The sequence below is a fragment of the Crotalus tigris genome, unplaced genomic scaffold (assembly GCF_016545835.1).
Source record: "Crotalus tigris isolate CLP2741 ecotype Arizona unplaced genomic scaffold, ASM1654583v1 scf7180000020990.9691751010:1144802, whole genome shotgun sequence".
In the NCBI taxonomy this organism is placed as follows: Eukaryota; Metazoa; Chordata; class Lepidosauria; order Squamata; family Viperidae; genus Crotalus; species Crotalus tigris.
The window spans coordinates 454,501-478,441 of NW_024098300.1; the positions used below are offsets into that span (position 1 = coordinate 454,501).

The window sequence follows — 23,941 nt, forward strand, 5'->3', positions numbered from 1 at the left end:
ATTCAACTTTGGGGACTGGGCAACCCATATTTATAATCATCACAGCCGTCCAGGATCCTGGGAACTTCCCAGCCAGCTTCCCACAAGCACAATCCATGGGGGAAGCCTGATTCGCTTAATGAAATATATGGTTCACTTAATGACGGGAAGAATTCTCCCAATAACTGTGGCAAAAAGGCGATAAAATCAGGCGTGGGTCGCTTAACGACTGCCTTGCTTTTTGCCACAGAAACTCTGCTCCCCCCACTGTGGTCGTAAGCTGAAGGCTACTTGTATTTATGTTTTAAATTTGCATCGTTGTCCTGGTTGCGTACTTGGGGGGGGGGGGTCTTGGCTTCGAGAGACGGAATTTTACCTGGCAGGGCAGAAAATAGGAACCAACTTTGGTGATAATATGGGATCCAGGCCTGTGCAGTGGATTAAGGGAGTTTACAGGAATTTAAAAAAAACAAACAAAACTCAAAAGCGGTGCCATGACACTGAATCTCCCACCCAGGTTCCGTTTTTCTTCCTTGTTCTTTAGTTCTGCTCACGGAAAAAATCTCCCCAGACTCTCGCCAACAGCCTCAAGTGCATCCCTAGCACAACTTCCAAGCGAGATAGGTCGATTAAAACAAAAATGTGTTACAGGTAACAAAATAATAATAATAATAATAGCATGCATGCTGTTTTTGCTGTAGCAATACATTATAGAAATGGATGGGTGAATGGGGAAAGGAGGCGGATCAAATGTGAGATTTAACTAGGGGGGGGGGTTAAAAAAACAAGTATGGATGGAATAAAAGGAGGTTTGGATGCTGCCTTATCTTCATGGCAGCTGGAATCTGAATCAAACCTTTGCTTTACTAATAAAGCCAATGTGGGCCGGATACCTTTGTGTGCCTCTGCTAACATTAAATCTGCAAATTGCATGAGAATCGGATCGCTTATTTTCACTTCTCTTAAAGCAAGTGGCTAGATCTCAACACTGGAGAGAAACGGCTGGAAATGTGCTTAAGTCTTTTTCACTGCCAGCCTGCCTTTTAACGTCTTTATCCCCTTGATCAGAACAGCTAAAAAGCTATTATGCAAGGGGAAGAAAATGCATACAAATACATGTAAGCGGTATCTGAAACTGAGACTGTCTCTAAATCTTGTTCCAACATCCTTTAGCCTATATATATATATATTTGTTTTTGTAGATTTTCACGGGTATAGGTATGCAGGTCTTGGTGTATTCAGGTCTTCCCGTGTAAGATTGAGAGTATCTTGGCGACGTTTCGACAAGGCCCCACTCGTCATCTTCAGGCTGGGGTCTTCGGCTCGCACAAGTACGAAGCCGAAGACCCCAGCCTGAAGATGATGAATCTCTACTCAATCCTAATTCTCAATAGGTTATTTGTACACACTGCAATATATCCCAATGGCTCAACGGAGTATTTCAAAAGGCCCCCCAACAATACTTAGACCATCAATACCAGAAGTGGCCGTTAAAAATCCCCCGTTATTTCAAGAGTCTAATGTTGAAAGCTCATCCATCCACAATTTAAGGGTCTTCTGCCCGGTATGGTAAGATTCCCAGATGGGATTCCTCAAAATGTACAGTCCCCCAGGGAATCCCAGAGTGTTGCCGTCAAGTTCAGAAAGAGATACCAAGAACACACTGGCTTCTTTGCACCACAGGTCTCCAATTGTTGTTGTTGTTTTTTTTACTGTTAGACACACTTGTGATTGAGACGTCTTTTGCAGAGAGAGAATTCCCAGGATTCTTTGAGTGAAGCCAGAATAGTGATGCTGGTAATTAAGCTCGCTGTCCTAGTTTGGTACAATCCTCACCCAGGTCTGAAGAAGCATTTTGGGTGGCACAAGAGGCCAGATATTTTCATCGTCCTGGATGGTCCCCGTAAGAGTTCTGCAAAAAATGCAGGAGGGCAAAATGAAGAGTTATCCTCAACACCAAATGGAGCTCTCCAGTTGGGCCAAGCACCAAAGGATAGCTCCTTCCCACGGTCCTTCAGAATGGATTAGTGCAAGGACGTCGAACTCGCAACGTCACGTGACGTGTCGCGACCTTTTTTTGCTGTTGCTGGCAATGGGGTGGGCGCGGTTTCGCTCTATGATGCCTCCGGCCCGTGGGCTGGCAGTTTGACACCCCTGGGTTAGTGCTTTTCTTGATTAGTGAGTCAGCTGAATGGCATCCCTCTTGTGAGACCGGATGCCGTGGTTTGGTCTCCGAATGTTAAAAGCCACTTGGCTTTTGGAAGGAAAGTCCAACTTGGTGTGAGGTTAAGAGCGTGGATGCAAAGGCAGCACGGTGTTCTGGTTTTGGCCAGGCAGCTTTGAGTGGCTCAAGCTTTCCATGGCTATGGCGTTAAAGAAAAATCTATACATTATTTGCCTTTAGTTTTAAACGCCCTGGTGTGTGGTTGAGAGGCAGCTGTGACCTGCCCCAAAGGTTGCCTTCTAGCCAATACTGAGGAATGTCAGGATCTCTCTACTGCTGACGTATCCTGCAAGTGAAGTTCAGACTTCACATTCGTGGCTTCCTCGTTGGATAAAGATCCTTGGGGAACATGCCCTTCCTGCTTTTCCTTCCAACCGAGGACTTGGTTCTCGTTTTTCTTCCTGCCCAACTTCCTCTGGTCTCTTTCTGCCCCCCCCCCTTTTTTTTTTCTCTTCTCCTTGAAAGCTACTGCTGATTTTTTGAGATGGACTTTCCTTCAACTCTCTCAACCCCAGCGCTGAGCTTGTCCCCTGCAACTTAGATGGATTGTCCTGGATCCCAAGGGCCATGTCTTCTCCTTGGCCACCTCCCGAGAAAAAAAAAAGGGGGGGAAAGGTCACTTGATCTCCAGAAGAAGTCTCCTCCCGTGAATGCTGCAACATAGCAGCATTTTTGGACAAGGAGCCACGCTTAGATGTACAAGCTAACGGCTGCAGTGATAGGCAGAAAAGAATTTGGAGGGAAGTTCACCAACCACTCATTCTGTGGGCCTCCGTAGAAGCCCTCACAGATCTGATGTGTGAATTTATCGAATGGTAGGCCTCGGTCTGGCTCAATCTCCACAGTGTCCTCTCGCCGTAGTCTTCTCATCACCTATTCTTGCTTTGGGAAAGGTCTCCTCCAAGTAGTCTGTTCTGAGAGAAGAAAGGGTGGACAGCATGGAACAGCCCTGCTTTCACCAGGAGCATCTCCTCATCCCATCACTTCTGCTCCAGAAAGAAAGACTGATCTGCGATCATTTCAGATGCCACCTTCAACCGTGGCTTTTTGGAATCGACACCGCTTGTGGTTCTGGACTGCTTCCAGACACCTATCTCTGGTCTCCCTTGGTCCTTCTTCCTTCAACTGGCTGAAGGGAGTCCCTCAAGGTCCTGGGAGGAGCAATCAACTGAGGGGGTGGTAGACAAGCGGTGGTCCAAAGGCAAGATGGAATGGAGAAAATGTTGACCATTTCTAGTGAGACTCGAGATAAAGAAAGCTAGAAGGTCGAGACCATCCAAAGCCTCTGGCCGTGGACTGTGAAAGGGAAGTAAAACCTGAGATGGGTCTGATGTGGGCCAAACTGTGGCCTAAATGAACAGTTGGAACTGGGCACAGAGGAAGTAACATCTCTAGGTAGTTTGAGTTTGGATTCTAGGAAGACAGACCTTGTGAGACGTCTAACACCAGAGATACGTAGGCTTGTAGACACTGTGAGATCAACTGGCTTGATTCCGTATGAGGAAATGTGGTTCTTTAAGGTAGACAGGAATGGCTTAAAGACTGGAAGGGAAGACGGAGACGTCTGAGCTGGAAGCCTGGCTTGAAGAGGAGAAGAGCAGAAAGCAAATTTCCAATGCTGTGCTCGGCTGCTAGGTGAAGCCTTCAATAAGGAATTCAAGCCTGAACGTTTGCTTCAAGGATAAATTGGAGAAGACCTAGCACCTACTGAAGCAATTCAAGTCTGGTGTTAGGACGGGGCCAGGTAGCTGCTTACTCAGCCGAGCCCTTCTGCCGACGCTTGGAAGGGGGAACAAGATGGCGGGGCAGGTCAGAGGGCAGACCGTGACCCTCGAGTTTGACCTCAATGAGGTGGCTGGCCAGAGCAAACTCCTCGTCATCCAACATGCCATCCCGGTCAACATCGCTCAACTTCCAAATCTTCCCGAGAACCGAGTTGGGCAGCTTGGTGGTGACCATCCAATTCTTGGCCTTGGTGCCGCTCAGCTTGCCATCCATTGGGGAGAGGTTGTAGAAGATCTCGTCGTACTTGGGCTTGTCTTTGGTCACCACCCACTCGTCCTCATCCATGCCCTCGTAGGCGCCTTCGGTCGCGCCCTCAATAAAGGGGCCGTTGCGAGTGCCATCAAAGGCGCCCCCTTGGACAATCTGCTCTGGGAGCTCCACCTCCTCCTGGCGCAAGAGGGGCATCAGCTTGGCAATGTCGAGGGTCAGCAGCTCATCCAGAGTCTCCACCCTGCGGGGCTTCAGCCCGTGGAACTTGGTGAAGTCATGGACCATCAGCATCTCCTGCAAGAGAACCGGGGAAGAAGAGAGAGGAAAGCTTCAGTCATCTGTCCACCGCTATGCAACTCAGAAGCATTCAACGCTTCTAGAAGCAGGTTGTTCCATTGGTTAATTGTTCTCACTGTCAGGAAGTTTCTCCTTAGTTCTAAGTTGCTTCTCTCCTTGATCAGTTTCCATCCGTTACTTCTAGTCCTGGCTTCAGGCGCCTTGGAGAATAGCTTGACTCCCTCTTCTTTGGGGCAGCCCCTGAGATATTGGAACACTGCTATCATGTCCCCTCTTGTCGTTCTCTTCATTAGACTAGACATACCCAATTCCAGCAACCGTTCCTTGTATGTTTTAGCCTCCAGTCTCCTAATCATCTTTGTTGCTCTTCTCTGTACTCTTTCTAGAGCAGTGGTTCTCAACCTTTCTAATGCCGTGACCCCATAATACAGTTCCCCATGTTGTGGTGACCCCCAAGTGGGTTTGGCCACCAATAAGAGGGAGTAGGACAGCTAGGGAAAAGGGAAAAAAATGGTGGACAGCATGGGTTGGCGACCCCCGTGAAATGGTTGTTCGACCCCAAATGGGTTCCCGACCCACAGGTTGAGAACCACTGTTCTAGAGTCTCAACATCTTTTTTATATCATGGTGACCAAAACTTTTGCAGTATTCCAAGTGTGGCCTTACCAAGGCATTGTAAAGTGGTATTAATACTTCACATGATCTTGATTCTGTCCCTCTGTTAATGCAGCCCAGCACTGTGTTGGCTTTTTTTGGCAGCTGCAGCACACGGCGGGCTCATATTTAGGAGATTGTCTACTAGGAGTCCGAGATCCCTCTCACAGTTACTATTACTGAGCAAGGTACCCCCTATACTATACCTGTGCATTTGGTTTTTTCTTGCCTAAATGTAGAACCTTACTTTTTTCACCATTGAATTTAATTTTGTTAGATAGCGCCCAGCTTGTTAGATAGCGCCCAGCTTCGATGTTAGAGAACTGTTGGACAACCTGGAACTAAGGAGAAATTTCCTGACAGTGAGAACAATTCTTCGGTGGATCGGCTCCCCTCTAGAAATTGTGGATGCTCCATCACTGGAGGCTTTTAAGGAGAGACCTGACAGTCCCTTGCCAGAAATGGGATAGGGCAGTGGTTCTCCACCAGTGGGTCGGGACCCCATTTGGGGTCGAACGACCATTTCACGGGGGTCGCCAAACAACGCAGTCCGCCAGTTTTTTCCCCTTTTCCTTAGCTGTGCTACTCCCTTTTATTCTATGGGCTTTTGAAAGCCAATAGAATAGACTCTCTTGAATAGAGTCCAATTCTATTGGCTTTCAAAAGCCAATAGGAATGGTCCAGGCTGTCTCTGCCCTGCTGAGCCCGCCAAAAGTCCCGTTCTGCAAACGGTGCTGCACCAGTTGAGTAGTCCTCGACTTACGACCGGTGGAGTAGTCCTCGACCGGTTGGGGGGGTCGCAGCATTAAAAAGGTTGAGAACCACTGGTATAGGGTCTCCTGCTTGAGTAGGGATTTGGACTAGAAAACCTCTAAGTTCCCTAACAGCTCCGTTCGTCTGTTATTAATTAGATGCCCCTTGTCCTCACCTGCATTTTGTTGCAGTCGGGGAAATCGCCCGGCGAAATATGATGCTCCAGCTGGATCTTGGCAAAGATGACCGGCAGCTTGTTAATGAGCTGCTTCTTCTTGTTGTCCTTGCCGAAGACAGACGGCATCTCCCTCTTGAGGTGGCTAATGATGTGAGCATGGACCTGGGAGGGAAGGGAATTAGAGGAGAAAGAAGCTGTTTGGCCATTAAAAGAGGAGAAAATTGCTCCCAAAGAGCCTTGATAAAGACCAAGTGTCAAGACTGCTAACATCGGATGTTCTTGCTTGCCATATATCAGTGTTTCTCAACCTTGACAATTTTAAGGCATGTGGACTTCAACTCCCAGAATTCCACAGCCAGCAATGCTGGCTGTGGAATTCTGGGAGTTGAAGTCCACATGCCTTAAAATTGTCAAGGTTGAGAAACACTGCCATATATGAAGAAGCAAACCTGTTTTATTTAGCCCGTATAGCATTTCTAGAGTTAAGGCAGATAGTAGTAATTTAAGGGATGGGAAAGTATGCAGGTTAACCATAACAATGTCTGGGCACAGTGTGGCCAAGGTCAGCTCAGCTGCAACGGGAGGGGCACCTCACACTTCACATTAATTGGAGAATGTGATTGATGACTGTAAAATGAAGGAGTGAGTTATGCTTTGTTACAGATGCTTGGGGGAGGGAGGATTCAGTTTCTGGCTTAACTTTGTTAGTGCCGAAGCTATGCAGAATAATAAAAGATTCTTTTAGAGGAAAAAAGCCTCAAAATTCTTTGAAAATCTGCTTTCTTTCGGAACCATGTCACCAAGCCATCCTTTCAGGTTGGCAGGAAAAGATAAGTCTGGGAAGAGAAAGAAAGCAAAATGGAGAAAGTAGAAACTTCCTGTGCTTTGGGGCAGTGGGGGGAGTGGGGGGGGGCAAACACCCCAGCTCAAAGCAGCTTCCTATCATAAATAAATACAGGCATCCCTCCGTTTTTAAAAAGACAGGGGAATGTTTTCACGTTTTGTCTATGAAAAGATTATTGCAATTTCTCTAAACCAGTGGTTCTCAACCTTTTTAATGCCGCGACCCCCAACCGGTTGTAAGTCGAGGACTACTCAACCGGTCGTAAGTTGAGGACTACTCAACGGGTGCAGCACCGTTTGCAGAATGGGACTTTTGGCGGGCTCAGCAGAGCAGAGACAGCCTGGACAATTCCTATTGGCTTTTGAAAGCCAACAGAATTAGACTATTTAAGAGAGTCTATTCTATTGGCTTTCAAAAGCCAATAGAATAAAAGGGAGTAGCACAGCTAAGGAAAAGGGGGAAAAAATGGCGGACTGCGTTGTTTGGCGACCCCCGTGAAATGGTCGTTCGACCCCAAATGGGGTCCCGACCCACAGGTTGAGAACCACTGCTCTAAATCCTCTTTCTGGACTCTGGCTGGAGGCAGCTCCCTAAGCCTTGTGATTGTCCAGTTTCAGTCCCAAAATAAAAAGTGTGGGCTTGCTTGGGATCCTTACCATGGTTAAACTAATGCTGGTCCTGCCCACGGATAATATGTGACAGGCTGTCCTAAATTGCAAACGTCCAGCCCCATTTAAGGCCAAGTCACACTTTTGAGATTGCTCTTTGATGAATCTTTGCATTTAAAGTTCAGTTAAAAAAAAAAAAAAAGTGGGGGGAGGACCCAGGTGGTGTGGGAGCTTTGCATTAGAAAGAATCCTTCCGTTTTAAATGCAAAGTTATATTAAAGATAATTAGGGAAGTCGAGGCTAAAACATATGTAGAACGATTGCAGCAATGGGACATGTCCAGTTTAATGAAGAGAAGGACGAGGGGGGACATGATAGCAGTCTTCCAATATTTGAGGGGCTGCCACAAAAAAAAGGGGGGGGGGTCAAGCTATTCTCCAAAGCGCCCGAAGGCAGGAGAAGAAGCAACGGATGGAAACTCAACAAGGAACCAAGCTAGAACTAAGGAGATATTTCCTGACAGTGAGTAGAATTAACAAAACCAATTGCCTCCAGAAGTTGTGGGCGCTTCAACACGGGAGGTTTTTAAGAAGAGGCTGGACAACCATTTGTCTGAAAAGGTATAGGATCTCCTGCTCAAGCAGGGGGCTGGACAAGAAGATCTCCACGATCCCTTCCAACGCTGTTATTCTGTTAAATACAAAGTTACACCAAGTAGGGTGACGTGGAGATTTCTTGGTCAAAGATCCCCAATCCTTTGATGTGAGTTTCGGCAGAAATATCCCCTCTCTCATCAGGAAGAGTATTAAAATTGGATCTGCCCCTTTGCAAAATTAATCACTGGGATGGAAGGGGTCCAGTCCAGTCCATTTCACAGTGAGACAATGTTTAATTAAGTAAGCATCTGCACGTTGAGCACAATTAGACTGCAGCTGATTTTAAGCATGCCTGCAAAATTGGTATTGAATGTTGTCATTGTTATGAACAAAACATGCCTGCAATTCAGCAAACAAGATGAACCAGTTATGGTTTGGTTCACTTGCTGGGAACAAGCCTCTCTCACAGATAGAAAGGCCCTGGAAGCTGGAGAATGGCAGGGGAAGGTGGGTCTATCTCACTTTTATCAAATTTGACAACTTTAAGAGGTGTGGACTTCAACTCCCAGAATTCTCCAGCCAGCATGCAAGTTTAAGATGGGTGGACTTCAACTCCCAGAATTCTCCAGCCAGCATGCAAGTTTAAGACGGGTGGACTTCAACTGCCAGAATTCTCCAGCCAGCATGCAAGTTTAAGATGGATGGACTTCAACTCCCATAATTCTCCAGCCAGCATGCAAGTTTAAGATGGGTGGACTTCAACTCCCAGAATCCTCCAGCCAGCATGCAAGTTTAAGATGGATGGACTTCAACTCCCAGAATTCTCCAGCCAGCATGCAAGTTTAAGATGGGTGGACTTCAATTCCCAGAATTCTCCAGCCAGCATGAAAATTGATTCCACGATTTGAAATGCACACGTCTTAAAATTGCCCGATTTGAAAAAAAAAAGGTGATGTAGCACCTTCAGATCAGGCTGAAATCCTGAAGATCAGCCATCAATCGATATACATCGTTCTCCGCTAGATGAGCCGAGAGGCTGACTCAATCTGGAAACGTTTTCTGCGATTCTGCCCTGGAGAACCACACTGAACGATCTTTTCTGAACTGGCTCCGATTCCTATTTGGCTGGCCGAAGGACACAATATGTCCCTCGGTGGGGACAAAAACGATGGATGGTTCTCTTGGAGAGAAGGGCGGATGTTACAGCTAGGAAATGATGAGACTTAAGGACCAATACATTTGTGCGTAATCTTTTTTCCTCTGTTCCTGCGTGGCTTGTTTTCCTGGAATGACGAAGCCACAGCCATTCCTTTCATCAAGGCTATGGAAGGTGCAGACTCATTGGAAACGTTTCATTGGAAAACCAGAACAGAAGGGGGAGGGAGAGAGAGAGAGAGGGAGGGAGGAAGGGAGAGAGAGAGAGAGAGAGAGAGAGACAGAGAGACAGAAAGAGAAAGAGAGAGAGAGAGAAAGAGAGAGAGAGAAAGAGGGAGAGAGGGAGAGAGGGAGAGAGAGAAATAGGAAAAGGGGCCTATAAACAGATTGTACTCTGCAGCACAATGCAGACTTCCTTTGTTGGGATGTAGCCATTGTGGACAACAGGAAAAGCCGCAATAAATGCCAGGACCCAAGCAACAGCCTTCTCCGATGGGAAGGAGGGAGGCCCCCTGTCCAAGGAGGGGAGCAATTTAAAGCAGTGGTTCTCAACTTGTGGGTCGGGACCCCATTTGGGGTCGAACGACCATTTCACGGGGGTCGCCAAACAACGCCGTCCGCCATTTTTTTTCCCCTTTTCCTTAGCTGTGCTCCTCCCTTTTATTCTGTTGGCTTTTTAAAGCCAATAGAATAGACTCTCTTGAATAGAGTCTAATTCTATTGGCTTTCAAAAGCCAATAGGAACTGTCCAGGCTGTCTCTGCCCCGTTGAGCCCGCCAAAAGTCCCATTCTGCAAATGGTGCTGCACCAGTTGAGTAGTCCTCGACTTACGACCGGTTGAATAGTCCTTGACTTACAACCGGTTGGGGGTCGCGGCATTAAAAAGGTTGAGAACCACTGATTTAAAGGAAGGAGCCCTGGTGGCGCAATGTAGCATTGCAGGGTAACTCTGCCCACAGCCTGGAGTTTGATTCTGATCCTCTCTCTCTCTCCCTCTCTGTCTCTCGTTCTTTCTCTCCTTTTGGCTTTCCCTGTCCCATTACAATGAGATTTTGGGGCTCGGGTGAACCCCTTTCCTTCACTCATGAATCCTTGCTAGGAGGCGCCTGACTTTCCTTCAGCCAGGCTGCCACAACTGGGGCGTCCCTTGGGCCATCCACTGACTCGCCTCCTTGCTCTTCCAGGGCTGGTGAAGCAACTCTGCCTTTCGCTTTGGGCCCCAGCGGAGTCCGTTGCAAAAGAACATCTGTTGTGCCATTCTTTCACAACAGACGCACGTTGGACTTTTGCGGCCTAACCTTCTTTCCGAGGGCAAGATCTCTTGGCTAACTCCATCTGGGTGCCGTTGCCTCCTTCAGGCCGTGGCTTAGAGCCAGGGCATTTCCATTGGCACCATCGATCCGCTTTCTCCATAGCAGGGGAATGTTTATCCTACTTTCTTCTCCTGAACTTGAATTGCGTTGTTTTCCTGCCACTGTGACGGCCTTGTCTTCCTTCATCTATCTCAGTGTTTCTCAACCTTGACCATTTGAAGGCCTGTGGACTTCAACTCCCAGAATTCCACAGCCAGCGTTGCTGGCTGTGGAATTCTGGGAGTTGAAGTCCACATGCCTTAAAATGGTCAAGGTTGAGAAACACTGGTTCTATTGGCTTTTGCATGCTGGAGAAGGTCCACCCCAAGGAGAAACACACAACCCCCCCAGACACAAACTGAGCAATGTGCCATGTGCAGTGAGGCATGTGCAGATCTGTACACTGGGGAAACAAAACAACCGGTTCACAAATGCAGGGCACAAGACAGGAGAACAAACCCACCAGGACAAGATTCCAGCAGTCCGTCTGCCTTTGAAAGACAAAGGTCGCTCTTTCGAACACAGCCAAGTCCACATCTGGGACAGAGAGGACCACTGGTTTGAAAAAGGGGTCCAAGAGGCCATCTAGGTCAAAACTGAACAGACCTCCCTCAACAGAGGGGGAGGGACACGACATCGTCCATCTCCAGCCTGCAACACGGTCCTTTCAGCAGTTCCAAAAAGGCTCCACACCCATTTGCACCACTCAGGGGACCCTGAGGACACAGGTAAGCCTCCAAGTGGCCTCAACGACCCTCTAAAACAGTGGTTCTCAACCTTTTTAATGCCGCGACCCCCAACCGGTCGTAAGTCGAGGACTACTCAACTGGTGCAGCACCGTTTGCAGAATGGGACTTTTGGCGGGCTCAGCAGGGCAGAGACAGCCTGGACAATTCCTATTGGCTTTTGAAAGCCAATAGAATTAGACTATTCAAGAGAGTCTATTCTATTGGCTTTCAAAAGCCAATAGAATAAAAGGGAGTAGCACAGCTAAGGAAAAAGGAGGAAAAAAATGGCGGACTGCGTTGTTTGGCGATCCCCCGTGAAATGGTCGTTCGACCCCAAATGGTCGTTCGACCACTGCTCTAAAAGAATGCAAATGACCAGTGATGTGCAAGGAGTATAAATCCTTCCCTTCTCCACCATCCAGTCCGATCCGAAGAAGCTTCTTGGACGAGAAATGAAATATCTTCAAGGAAAAACAAAGTCCAGTTGTCTTTGGAAAAAGCACCTGTGCTAACCTGGATGACTGAGCGTCTCCCTAGACATGCTGAAGAAAAGTTTTCTTAATGCCCAGGGAGCATTGTGCCCTCCAGTTCCATTGGAATGTAAATCTTCCACCAGTGGTCAAGAAGAATTCAGTAGAAGATTCATCACGACAGTGGAAGCCTTAATGGGCAAATACGGATAGATGTATTTTTCCTTCTTTCAGTAGAACTGAGTTCAGGTAGGCCTCAACTTACAACCATCTGTTTAGGGATTGTTCCAATTGGAACAATTAACCAGCAGAACAGCTTGCCACCAGAAGTTGTGGGCTCGCCAACACTGGAGGTTTTTAAGAAGAGACCGGACAGCCACTTGTCTGGAATAGCATAGGGCAGGGGTAGGCAACCTGGGCTCTTTTATGACTCCTGGACTTCAACTCCCAGAATTCCTGAGCCAGCCGTGCTGAGGGGAAAGGGAGAGGTTTCCAAGCTGAGCCATGCTGGCTCAGGAATTCTGGGAGTTGAAGTCCACAAGTTTTAAGTTGCCAAGGTTGAGGACCCCTGATATAGGGCAGGAGTGGGGAACCTTGGCTCTTTTATGACTGGTGGACTTCAACTCCCAGAATTCCTGAGCCAGCCGTGCTGAGGGGAAAGGGAGAGGTTTCCAAGCTGAGCCATGCCGGCTCAGGAATTCTGGGAGTTGAAGTCCACCAGTCATAAAAGAGCCAAAGTTGCCTCCCCTGGTCTAGGGTCTCCTGCCTGAGCAGACGGGGTTGGACTAGAAGACCTCTAAGGTCAACTCTATTATTCTGTTATTCTGTCACAAGGATTGTGGCATCCTGGGTTTAGGTGACTGCCATTTGTGATCCAGCCAGCTTCCGACAAGCAAAGGCGGATTTGTTTAATGTCGGTATGATTCACTAAACAATAGCTGTGATTCGTTGAACAGCTGTGGTGGCGCAGCGGTTAGAATGCAGTATTGCAGGCTAACTCACTGCCCACTGCCAGCAGTTCGATCCTGACGGGCTCAAGGTGGACTCAGCTTTCCATCCTTCCGATGTCACTAAAATGAGGACCCGGATTGTTGGGGGCAAGAGGCTGACTCTGTAAACCGCTTAGAGAGGGCTGTCAAGCACTGTGAAGTGGTATATAAGTCTAAGGGCTATTGCTATTGCCCTTCCTTCCTTCCTTCCTTCCTTCCTTCCTTCCTTCCTTCCTTCCTTCCTTCCTTCCTTCCTTCCTTCCTTCCTTCCATAGTGTGCAGTGGTTAGAATGCAGTATTGCAGGCTAATTCTGCCCACTGCCATCAGTTCGATCCCGACCGGCTCCAGGTTGACTCAGCCTTCCTTCCTTCCGCGGTCGGTCAAATGAGGACCCAGATTGTTGGGGACAAATGTGCTGACTCTACAAACCGCTTAGAGAGGGCTGTCAGGCCCCGCAAAGCGGTATATAAGTCTGTTCTTGCTCTTGCTAAAAAAAAAAAAGGGTCATAAAATCCGGCGCAACTCACGGAACCATCTGCTTGCTTAGCAACAGAGATTCTGTTCCTAATTGTGGTTGTAAGTTGAGGACCGCCTCCGTGTCCTTAATGAGGTTGGTCTGCATCACTAATTATCTGGCTGATTTCTTGACTTGTCTTCTTTTTGGACCCTCTTCCTGCCTTTCTCCTCCCTCCCACCCCCTTTCCACGTCTTCGGCTCCCCAGGACTTACCCGGACTAAGCGAGCCCTCTTGACCAGGTCATTGAGCTTCCTCAGGGCAGAATTTCGGGGCAGGTTCTGGATGTCCGTGAACAAGTCCTGCTCCTCAAGCTCAAAGAGCCGTCGGTTGTCAGAGATCATCAGGGGCTCCGACCAGAAGGACCCGATGTAGACACGCAGCACTTCGGGGGTGTTGAACACTTTGCCCAGCGACCACATGAGGGCGCCGTAGACCCGCATCAGCTGCTGTGTCTCCACCATGTCGGCCTTGTTCAAGACCACCCGGATCTTGTCCTCGTTGCCCTTGAGGGCGCGGATGGCCTCGGAGAACTCGTCGGAGATCTCCAGCTTATGGGCGTCAAAGAGGAGGATGATGAGGTCCACGCGCTCGGCAAACCACTGGAGCACGGCCGGGAAGTCGTAGCCTGTGGAGGAAAGGAGAGCCTTGGGGGATAAAGAGGTCGTTTTCTGCACCCGTGCCAGGCGCGTTTTTCACTCTTGTCCCATCAATTGGCGACCACGACGGGACCCGGAATTTATGTGGCGCAGTGAGAAAATAGGTTAAGGGAATTTCTTCACCCGTTTTACCACTTTTCTTGCTACATTCGTTAAGCGAATCACCAGAGGTCTTAAATTAGTAACGCGGTTGTTAAGCAGATCTGGCTCCCCCCCCCCGACTTTGCTCGTCAGGAGGGCTCAAAAAGGGGATCACGCGACACACACACGGGACACTGCAATGTTCATAAATGTGAGTCAGTTGCCAAGCGTCCGAATGTAAATCACGTGATCATGCGGATGCTGCTGGAAGTTTTTAAGAAGAGGTTGGACAACTATTTGTCTGAAATGGTATAGGGTTTCTTGCCTGAGCAGGGGTTGGACTAGATGAGCTCCAAGGTCTATTCTATTCTATTCTATTCTATTCTATTCTATTCTATTCTATTCTATTCCACTCCACTCCACTCCACTCCACTCCACTCTTATTCTATTCTATTCTATTCTATTCTATTCTATTCTATTCTATTCTATTCTATTCTACTCTACTCTATTCTACTCTACTCTATTCTTATTCTATTCTACTCTATTCTTATTCTATTCTACTCTATTCTTATTCTATTCTATTCTATTCCATTCCACTCTACTCTTATTCTATTCTATTCTATTCCATTCCAATTCTATTCTTATTCTACTCTACTCTTATTCTACTCTACTCTACTCTATTCTTATTCTGTTCTTGCACAATGCAGAAAGAGTTAACCAGCCGTGAGCAAAAGAGAATTAGATGTAGCCTCAACTTGATGGAGCAACGCCTGTTCCTCCACCGGTCTCCCCATCTTTTCAAAACCAGAGCCAACTTTTGTTTAGAAAGGGAAGAGAGGAAAAGCACAGCCAGCAAGACGTGTTCTGGTACAGTTCCTTCCCCTCGCACCAGCCTGGACACCCCCTTCCCGTCCCATGAAGCAGATTTTCCATGGGCCGGACTCAGCCCCCTCCCTCTGTCAGATCTAAACAAGCTTTGGGCTGGAGCCCAGCCACCATCCCCAGCCGGTCCTGCCTGCCTCTTGGCAGCTGAAGTTCACAAGGCCTGTTTCACAGCACCAAAAAAGGAAACCGACTCTTCCATAGGAAAGTTTGAGCCAGAGGGCCTCATTGTTCTGCAGCGATTAAAGAAAACTCATAAAGATGGAAGATCTAAATATGAAGGGGGAAGGGCTGGCCGGCCAGGCCTTATCTCGGTCCAGCAAAAGGACTCCCAGGCTGGAAAAGGAAGCCGAGGTGGGCAAAGGTCACCTAAATCATGGTGTGTGTTTGGCTCCAGCGGAAAGAATCTGGAGTCCTCCGGTCTTGCAAGATTGAGACCATCTCTGCCATTAAGGAGAAACTTCCTAACAGTTGAGGACAACTTTGCCTTCAGAAGGTGTGGCTGCTCCATCCCATGACATCCTTTTTGGTCATGGGATCAAAATTCAGCCGCTCGGCAACTGACTCGTACTTATGATGGTCGCAGCGTCCCCCCCCCCGGGGTCACGTGATCCCCTTTGGCGACCGTCTGACCAGCAAAGTCAACGACCGTGTTATGGTACTAACAACCGTGTTACTTAACGACCGGGTTACGGTACCAACTTCACAGCTGCAGCGTTTCTCTTAACCTCTATGGCAGTGGTTCTCAACCTGTGGGTCGGGACCCCATTTGGGGTCGAACGGCCATTTCACGGGGGTCGCCAAACAACGCAGTCCGCCATTTTTCCCCCCTTTTCCTTAGCTGTGCTACTCCCTTTTATTCTATTGGCTTTTGAAAGCCAATAGAATAGACTCTCTTGAATAGAGTCTAATTCTATTGGCTTTCAAAAGCCAATAGGAATTGTCCAGGCTATCTCTACCCTGCTGAGCCCGCCAAAAGTCACCTTCTGCAAACGGTGCTGCACCAGTTGAGTAGTCCTCGACTTACGACCGGTTGAGTAGTCCTCGACTTATGACCGGTGGCATTAAAAAGGTTGAGAACCACTGCTATAGGGTCTCCTGCTTGAGCAGGGGGTTGGACTAGGACAGGGCTTTTCAACCTTTTCACCCATTGTACCACTTTCAGGATATGGCAACATCCAAGTACCACCAGTTGCCAAGCAAGGTGTCAAAAACTTGATGACCCCCCCCAAAAAAAAGAAAAAAAGGAAAAAAGTACAGGTAGTTCTCAACTTACAACAGTTCACTTAGTAACTGTTCAAAGTTACAACGGCACTGGAAAAGGTGCCCCCCCCAAGCCACAGCTGAGCAAGATACCTGCCTGCCCGCCCGGTGGTGCTCTTCCTCCTGTCCGAGGTTTTCATTGTTGTGAGCATTTCTGTTGAGGATTGGTAGTGGGGGTGGGGTGAGGGGTGTTTGGTTTTTACCCCCCCCCCCCCGTCTGCTGGGTGGTTGCAGCAGGTTTTGGTCACTTCACATGACCCTGGGACATTGTGACCGTCATAAATATGAATCAGTTGCCAAGCATCTGAATGTAAATCACAAGACCTGGAGAGGCTGCAACATTCCAGCTGATCGGCGCTTCTTCTGGGCTCAGTTGGAGCGTGGCGCTGATCCTGGTGCTTCCACTGAGCCCTGACAGCCCCGAAGAAGTGCTGATCCTGGCGCTTCCGCTGAGCCCTGACAGCCCTGCAGCTCCAGCCATCTCTCGATCAGGCTTGTGCGGTGCTGCCATCGGTTCAGCTCATTCCTCTCTCCTGCTACCATTTTTCTAGGATGGTTGCATACCACCTGCCAGGTGCCAATGGACCACAGGTGGTACCCGTACCACTGGTTGAAAAGCCTTGGACTAGAAGACCCCCCCAAGGCCCCTTCCAGCTCTATTCTTGATTGATTGATTGATTGATAAGTTGAGGGCATCTCTGAGCGTCTGCAGTCTGTTCTCCACTCATTACTCAAAAAATTTTGGTCATCGCACCACAAAAAAGATGTTCAGTCTTTGGAAAAAGTTCAGAGAAGAGCAACTAAGATGATTAAAGGTCTGGGGATTAAAACATACGAAGAACGGCTGCTGGACTTGGTTTGGCTAGCCTAAAGAAAAGAAGAAATAGGGGAGACATGATAGCAGCGTTCCAGTATTTGAGAGGCTGCCACAAAGAAGAGGGGGTCAAATTATTCTCCAAAGCACCAGAGGGCAAGACAAGAAACAATGCTTGGAAACTGATCAAAGAGAGAAGCAACCTGGAATTAAGGAGGAACTTATTAACAGTGAGGACAACGAACCAGCGGAACGGCTTGCCACCAGAAGCTGTGGGCACCCCATCACTAGGGATTTTTAAGAAGAGACTAGACAGTCACTTGTCTGAGATGGTATATAGGTTCTCCTGCTTGAGCAAGGGGCTGGACTAGAAGACCTCCAAGGTCCCTTCCAGCTCTATTCTATTCATCAAGGAAAACAGGAAAATATAAATCCAGGTTGACTCGGGCTCTTGGGACTCAAGAGAGGAGGCAAGGTTGAAAACCATCGTTTCCAAGAAGGCTGGATCTGGACCAAGAGCCCTGCAGGAAATGGGAGAGCGGGGTCACTTCAGCTTTTGTCGTCAGCCACGGGGTTTCCGGTGAACTTTAAAAATGGCAGGTTTTTATATACGCAAATCTCTAGGCAGGCTAGAACAGAAGGATATTGTTTTAACATTCCTTGCAGATGGCAAATTTCCAAAGGAAAGCAGTAATATAAATAAATAAATAAATAAATAAATAAATAAATGTTTTCTGAGGTTTTCGCGGGTGTTTGTATGTAGGTCTTTGGTTATTCGGGTTTTCTCCCACGTAAAATTGGAAGTGTCTTGGCGACGTTTCGACGAAGTCTCATTCGTCATCTTCAGGCTGGTGTCTTCAGCTTCGTGCTTCGAGGAGCTTCTCGAAGCACGAAGCCGAAAGCACCAGCCTGAAGATGACAAATGAGACTTCGTCGAAACGTCGCCAAGACACTTCCAATTTTACGTGGGAGAAAACCCGAATAACCAAAGACCTACATACAAACACCCGCGAAAACCTCAGAAAACATAATATATATATATATCGTTTCTTCGCCTTCTGGCTTGCTTGGCAGCAGAATTCGCATGGCGGCCAGCCCCCCCCGAGAGCCCACACTGCAGGGGGATGTGACCCACCCAAATGCCAGTCCTTGGGGGGGGGGCAGAAAGGGTTTGGACTCCAGAGAGTTCAGCTGCGTGAAAGATTTGGCCTGGGCGCCACGCAGGAAGGGTAATAACTGAGAAGCCATTGGATGCTGGAAAATATTTTGACTTTTTCTTCACTCGTGTAACGGGAAGATGTTCTATTGCAGATAGTTCTCGACTTAGCAGAATGGAGCCCAACGTTTCTGTCGCTAAGTGAGACAGCTGTTAAGTGAAATTTGCCCCCGCTTACGATCTTTCTTCCCACCGTTGCTAAGTGAAACAGGGCCGTTAAGATAGTAACATGGTTGTTAAACGAATCTGACTGCTCATCAGAAGGGTGCAAAAGGGGATCACGTGACCCCGGGACACTGCGACCGTCGTAAATACGAGTCAGTTGCCAAGTGCCTGGATTTTGAACCCATGACTGTGGGGATGCTGTGACGGTCGTTAAGTGTGAAAAACGGTCCCATGTCCCTTTTTTCAGTGACATAACTTCAAACGGTCGCTAAATGGACTGTTGTAAATTGAGGACTGCCTGTAAGGCTTCCAAATGGAGCACATGGAAACTTACCGAAGAGAAATAAAAATAAAGAACAACAACCACAACCCTAAATGGTTTTGAGCCCTCCCACAAGGTAAAAAAATATTAGGGACGAAAAAGAAAATCAGAACGCACAGTAATGGTGTGTAACAGTGTCACTTTGTGCAAAAATGTATCAGCAGCTCCTTGCCCGGCGCATCAGGGCTGGCTGAAACCGGTTGCAAAGTTTATAACGGGACGCAGCCGGTTTATAAAAGACAGAGGTTAAATTGTAAAATAAAATAGTTGGCAAGGCCAACTGTTAAGAACTGACTGGACTTGGCCAAACAGATTTGTTTCAATTTCTGCAATGCTGCCCTTTGTGCTTCAGTTTCTGCAAAGTTGAAATTTGTGCACAATTTCACTAGTGTGTGGGACTAGAACGCACTAGTCCAGTAGTTCTCAACCTGTGGGTCGGGACCCCATTTGGGGTCGAACGACCATTTCACGGGGGTCGCCAAACAACGCAGTCCGCCATTTTTCCCCCCTTTTCCTTAGCTGTGCTACTCCCTTTTATTCTATTGGCTTTTGAAAGCCAATAGAATAGACTCTCTTGAATAGAGTCTAATTCTATTGGCTTTCAAAAGCCAATAGGAATTGTCCAGGCTGTCTCTGTCCTGCTGAGCCTGCCAAAAGTCCCATTCTGCAAACGGTGCTGCACCAGTTGAGTAGTCCTCGACTTATGACCGGTTGAGTAGTCCTCGACTTACGACCGGTTGGGGGTGGCGGCATTAAAAAGGTTGAGAACCACTGCACTAGTCTCTAGTGATTGGCCCAAAGTCACCCAACTGCTTTCACGCCTAAAGGCGGGACTAGAACTCACCGTCTCCTGGTGATTGGCCCAAAGTCACCCAGCGGCTTCCATGCCTCTAAGGCGGGACTAGAACTCACCTCTCCTGCTTTCTAGCCAGGTGCCAGGTGCCTAGAGCAATGCGCTATAAAATTATAGGTCTTGATCAAGCAGCATTATTGGGGTGTTGTTTTTTCCTGTCTGGGCCTGTTCTCTCAACTGGTTGAACGTTTCTGAAATTCTAGATTTCCGATTTGTTTTAGGAAGGAAACACTTGAAGCCGAAAGATAAAGAAGTCAAGTTCCAGGGTGTGTTCAGGCGATAACCCTAGCCAGGTTGGGAAAGACAGAAGACGAATGGAAGTGTACAAAAGGTGAAAGAGGTCTCATCTTGTTTAGGATAGGTGCCACCCGGTGAATTCCGTTGCGACAGAAAACTTAATAGGAAAAAAAAAAACCCGAGCCTGTCCTTTGCCAAGAACGAACTATACAATTGAATACGATGTAATTAGTAATAGTAATAGCAGTAAAGTTGGAAGGGACCTTGGAGGTCATCTAGTCCAACCCCCTGCTCAGGCAGGAAACCCTACACCATTTCGGACAAATGGCTGTCCAGTCTCTTCTTAAAAACTTCCAGGGTTGGAGCATTTACTGCTTCTGGAGGCAGGTTGTTCCACTGGTTAATTGTTCTCACTGTCAGGAAATTCCTCCTTAGTTCCAGGTTGCTTCTCTCCTTGATGAGTTTCCACCCGTTGCTTCTTGTCCTGCCTTCAGGCGCTTTGGAGAATAGCTTGACTCCCTCTTCTTTATGGCAGCCCCTGAGATATTGGAAGACTGCTATCATGTCCCCCCTCATCCTTCTCTTCGTTAAACTAGACATACCCAATTCTAGCAACCGTTCCTTATATAATTGTCTGGGCATTACCCTGCAGAGCCACAGAAACAAAGGATGGGTGAGCACCAACCTAACACAAAAACAGGCTCGCCTCTGGGGACCTCCTGCATCTCCTGGGCTTGACCTGTTGAACTTGGGCTGATCCTACGGCTGCTAACCAGTTTACCGCAAATGTCCTCCAGTAGCATTTTGAGGAGCGTAGGGAATTTTTCGGTGCATGCCAGGATCAAAATACGTTCGACAGACAGCAAGGCTTCAGGGTGGGCAGAGGTGGGTCTAGCAAGTGTCAACTTGCAATAGGGATTTCTTCTCTACCTGTACAGGTGAAGGAGCCAACAAACAGGGCGGTTGCAGGCAGGCTGAGGCTGGCAAACCCGTGGCAGGCCTTGTAGACAATAATATTGTCATCCATAGTGGGAGATGAATATGTGGGTAGGTGAGCATGGAGGAACCCATCCTGTTCTATAGATCACAGACTCCACGGTTCAGGGAAATTGTACAGTAAAAATACCAGGGCATTACTTTCTTTGTATACAGTATTGTATAGAAGGAGAGAGAGAGAGACATACATAGAGAGAGATCATTTTACCAAGTCAAATTGAGGTCAAGCTATCCCATTTTTAAGTACAAGTAACTCAAGGCAGCAAACGTGCAAAATACGTCTTCCTCCTTCTATTCTTCTCACAACAACCACCCTGTAAGGTTGGGTTGGGCTGGGAGGGTGGGACTTGCCCAAAGTCACCCAGCTGCCTTTCATGCCCAAGGCGGGACTAGAACTCACCGTCTCCTGGTGATTGGCCCAAACTATATCCAGGCAGCTTTCACGCCTAAGATGGGACTAGAACTCCCTTCTCCTGGCCCACAGTTATGCAGCTGAACTTTCACACCTAAGATGGGACTAGAACTTACCGTCTCCTGGTGACTGGCCCAAAGTCACCCAGCTGGCTTTCATGCCCAAGGCGGGACTAGAACTCACCGTCTCCTGGTGATTGGCCCAAACTCATCCAGGCAGCTTTCACGCCTAAGATGGGACTAGAACTTACCGTCTCCTGGCCCACAGTTATGCAGCTGAACTTTCACACCTAAGATGGGACTAGAACTTACCGTCTCCTGGTGACTGGCCCAAAGTCACCCAGCTGGCTTTCATGCCCAAGGCGGGACTAGAACTCACCGCCTCCTGGTGCTTGGCCCAAACACATCCAAGCAGCTTTCATGCCCAAGGTGGGACTAGAACTCACCGTCTCCTGGCCCACTATTATACAGCTGACCTTTCATGCCAAAGGTGGGACTAGAACTCCCAGCCTCCTGGTTTTTAACCCACTGGACTAAACCGGTTCCCTGACTCCCTCCATTTGACAACCATCGGTGGGGCTGCCCCCCCTTTTTTTTCTTTTTTTTTAAATCTTATTTTGTAGAAGCTACTGAAGAAGACGAATGGGATAGCCAAGAGAGAGGCAGGCGGGAAACAGTTTGGAAAGGAAACACCCCTTATTTATTTACAGTACTTTATTGATGCAAGCCCCGAGAGTGGGGCTCACCCGCCCTCGTTTCCTAGTTACTAACTTTGCAGCTATGCACCGCCAGGCGTCCTGCCCTGAGAAAAAACTCTTCCTCCCTTGCTTTGGCATGCAAGACGCATTCTCTCGGCCTGGAGTTGGCAGGCCAGGGGGCCGTCCTTTTCCCATAGACCTTTGGAAGACTTGGCTACCCACCTCTGCATTTTGCAACCTACGTTCTCTGCACACTGTGGAGCAAGAACGGCCCACCAGACGAGGGAATCGCTCTGCATCGCCAGACTGCATTTCTGGCACCTCTGAGTAAGCCTATTGGCCATGTAGGAAATTACACACAGGGTTTGGAGGACACCTCTAGCCACCTAGAGTCGCCCCAAACATCAAGATGGGTGGGATATAGCTAAAGTCAGGGCTTTTTTTCTCATAGAACGCCCAGAACGGAGTTCCGGCACCTTTTTTGGATGGAACCTTGTAGGGTAGGCAAGGTGGGTTGTATAACGTGTGTGAGTTCTGGCACCTTTTTTTTTTTTTTACAAAAAAAGCACTGCAGGTAATCCTCGACTTACAACATTTCATTTAGTGACCGAAGTTACAGTGGCACTGAAAAAAAGTGACCGTTTTTCACACTTACGACCGCTGCAGTGTCCCCTTTTTGGTCATGGGATCAAAATTCAGCCGCTCGGCAACTGACTCGTACTTATGATGGTCGCAGCGTCCCCCCCGGGATCACGTGATCCCCTTTGGCGACCGTCTGACCAGCAAAGTCAACGACCGTGTTACGGTACTAACAACCGTGTTACTTAACGACCGGGTTACGGTACCAACTTCACAGCTGCAGGGTTTCGCTTAACCTCTATGGCAGTGGTTTTCAACCTGTGGGTCGGGACCCCATCTGGGGTCGAATGACCATTTCACGGGGGTCGCCAAACAACGCAGTCCGCCATTTTCCCCCCCCTTTTCCTTAGCTGTGCTACTCCCTTTTATTCTATTGGCTTTTGAAAGCCAATAGAATAGACTCTCTTGAATAGAGTCTAATTCTATTGGCTTTCCAAAGCCAATAGGAATTGTCCAGGCTGTCTCTGCCCTACTGAGCCCGCCAAAAGTCCCATTCTGCAAACGGTGCTGCCCAGTTGAGTAGTCCTCGACTTACGACCGGTTGAGTAGTCCTCGACTTACGACTAGTTGGGGGGTCGCGGCATTAAAAAGCTTGAGAACCACTGCTCTATGGGAAGGAAGCTCGTACAGTGGGGGAAAAAAACCTCACTTAACAAATGTCTCACTTAGTGACAGAAATGTTGCGCTCTATTGGGGTCATAAGACAAGGAATACCTGTATCAATGTAATAAATAAATGAAAGTGATAATGCAACCGTTAGGAGCCCTCTGTTCGCCAAACAGCCTGCTTAGAAAGATGGCTTTTTTTTTTTTCCCTGTTCTGGGAGGGTGCCTGTTTGATGGACGAGACCGCTCTTGAATACCAGAGAGGCTAGAATGACACAATTGACCTCCTTTTGCCAAGAAAGCAGGGGAAAACTCTCGTCCGTGAGGATGCAAATTCCTGGCCAGTCGTTGCTATAAACAAGACCAAAATTGACCAGCCAGCGGTTCTTCCCTGCTTCTGCAGCCTGAGGTGGGGCACGTCCAAATTCTCGTCATACTTTAGCCTGAAATCTGGAGATAAGCGTCTCTGTGGGCATCCTAGGAGAGGGAAGAGGCCAAAGAGGAGCACTCAGACCCAACCCAGCCCTGCCAGAGAGGGAACTTGTGGTTCCAAGGGGAGGCGAGAGTACAGGAATGTGAACATCCAAGGGAGGGTCAAAAATATCCCATTTTGTGCTCAGGGGGGGGGGAAGTAGGGTGGAACTTGTTCGCTTGGCCTTGCTGGACAGCCCCCTCCCTGGAATTGCCTTGCAGGAAAGCAAGACAAGAAACAACGGAGGGAAACTAATCAAGGAGAGAATCAACCTGGAATTAAGGAGAAACT

General features: G+C 48.2%; 1 protein-coding gene across 2 annotated transcripts in view; it reads right to left on the bottom strand.

The window, feature by feature from the left end:
- Nucleotides 1-2,642: 2,642 nt before the first annotated feature.
- The window catches only part of EHD2 (EH domain containing 2), a 38,674-nt gene continuing 17,375 nt past the window's right edge, over nt 2,643-23,941 (bottom strand). For both annotated transcript variants that reach the window (XM_039369148.1, XM_039369147.1), the window contains exons 3-5: nt 13,553-13,965; nt 6,078-6,242; nt 2,643-4,492 (exon numbers count right to left, since the gene is read on the bottom strand). In XM_039369148.1, the coding sequence (XP_039225082.1) occupies nt 3,956-4,492; nt 6,078-6,242; nt 13,553-13,965 (1,115 nt within the window). In that variant the 3' untranslated portion in view covers nt 2,643-3,955. The remainder of the gene's footprint in view (nt 4,493-6,077; nt 6,243-13,552; nt 13,966-23,941) is intronic.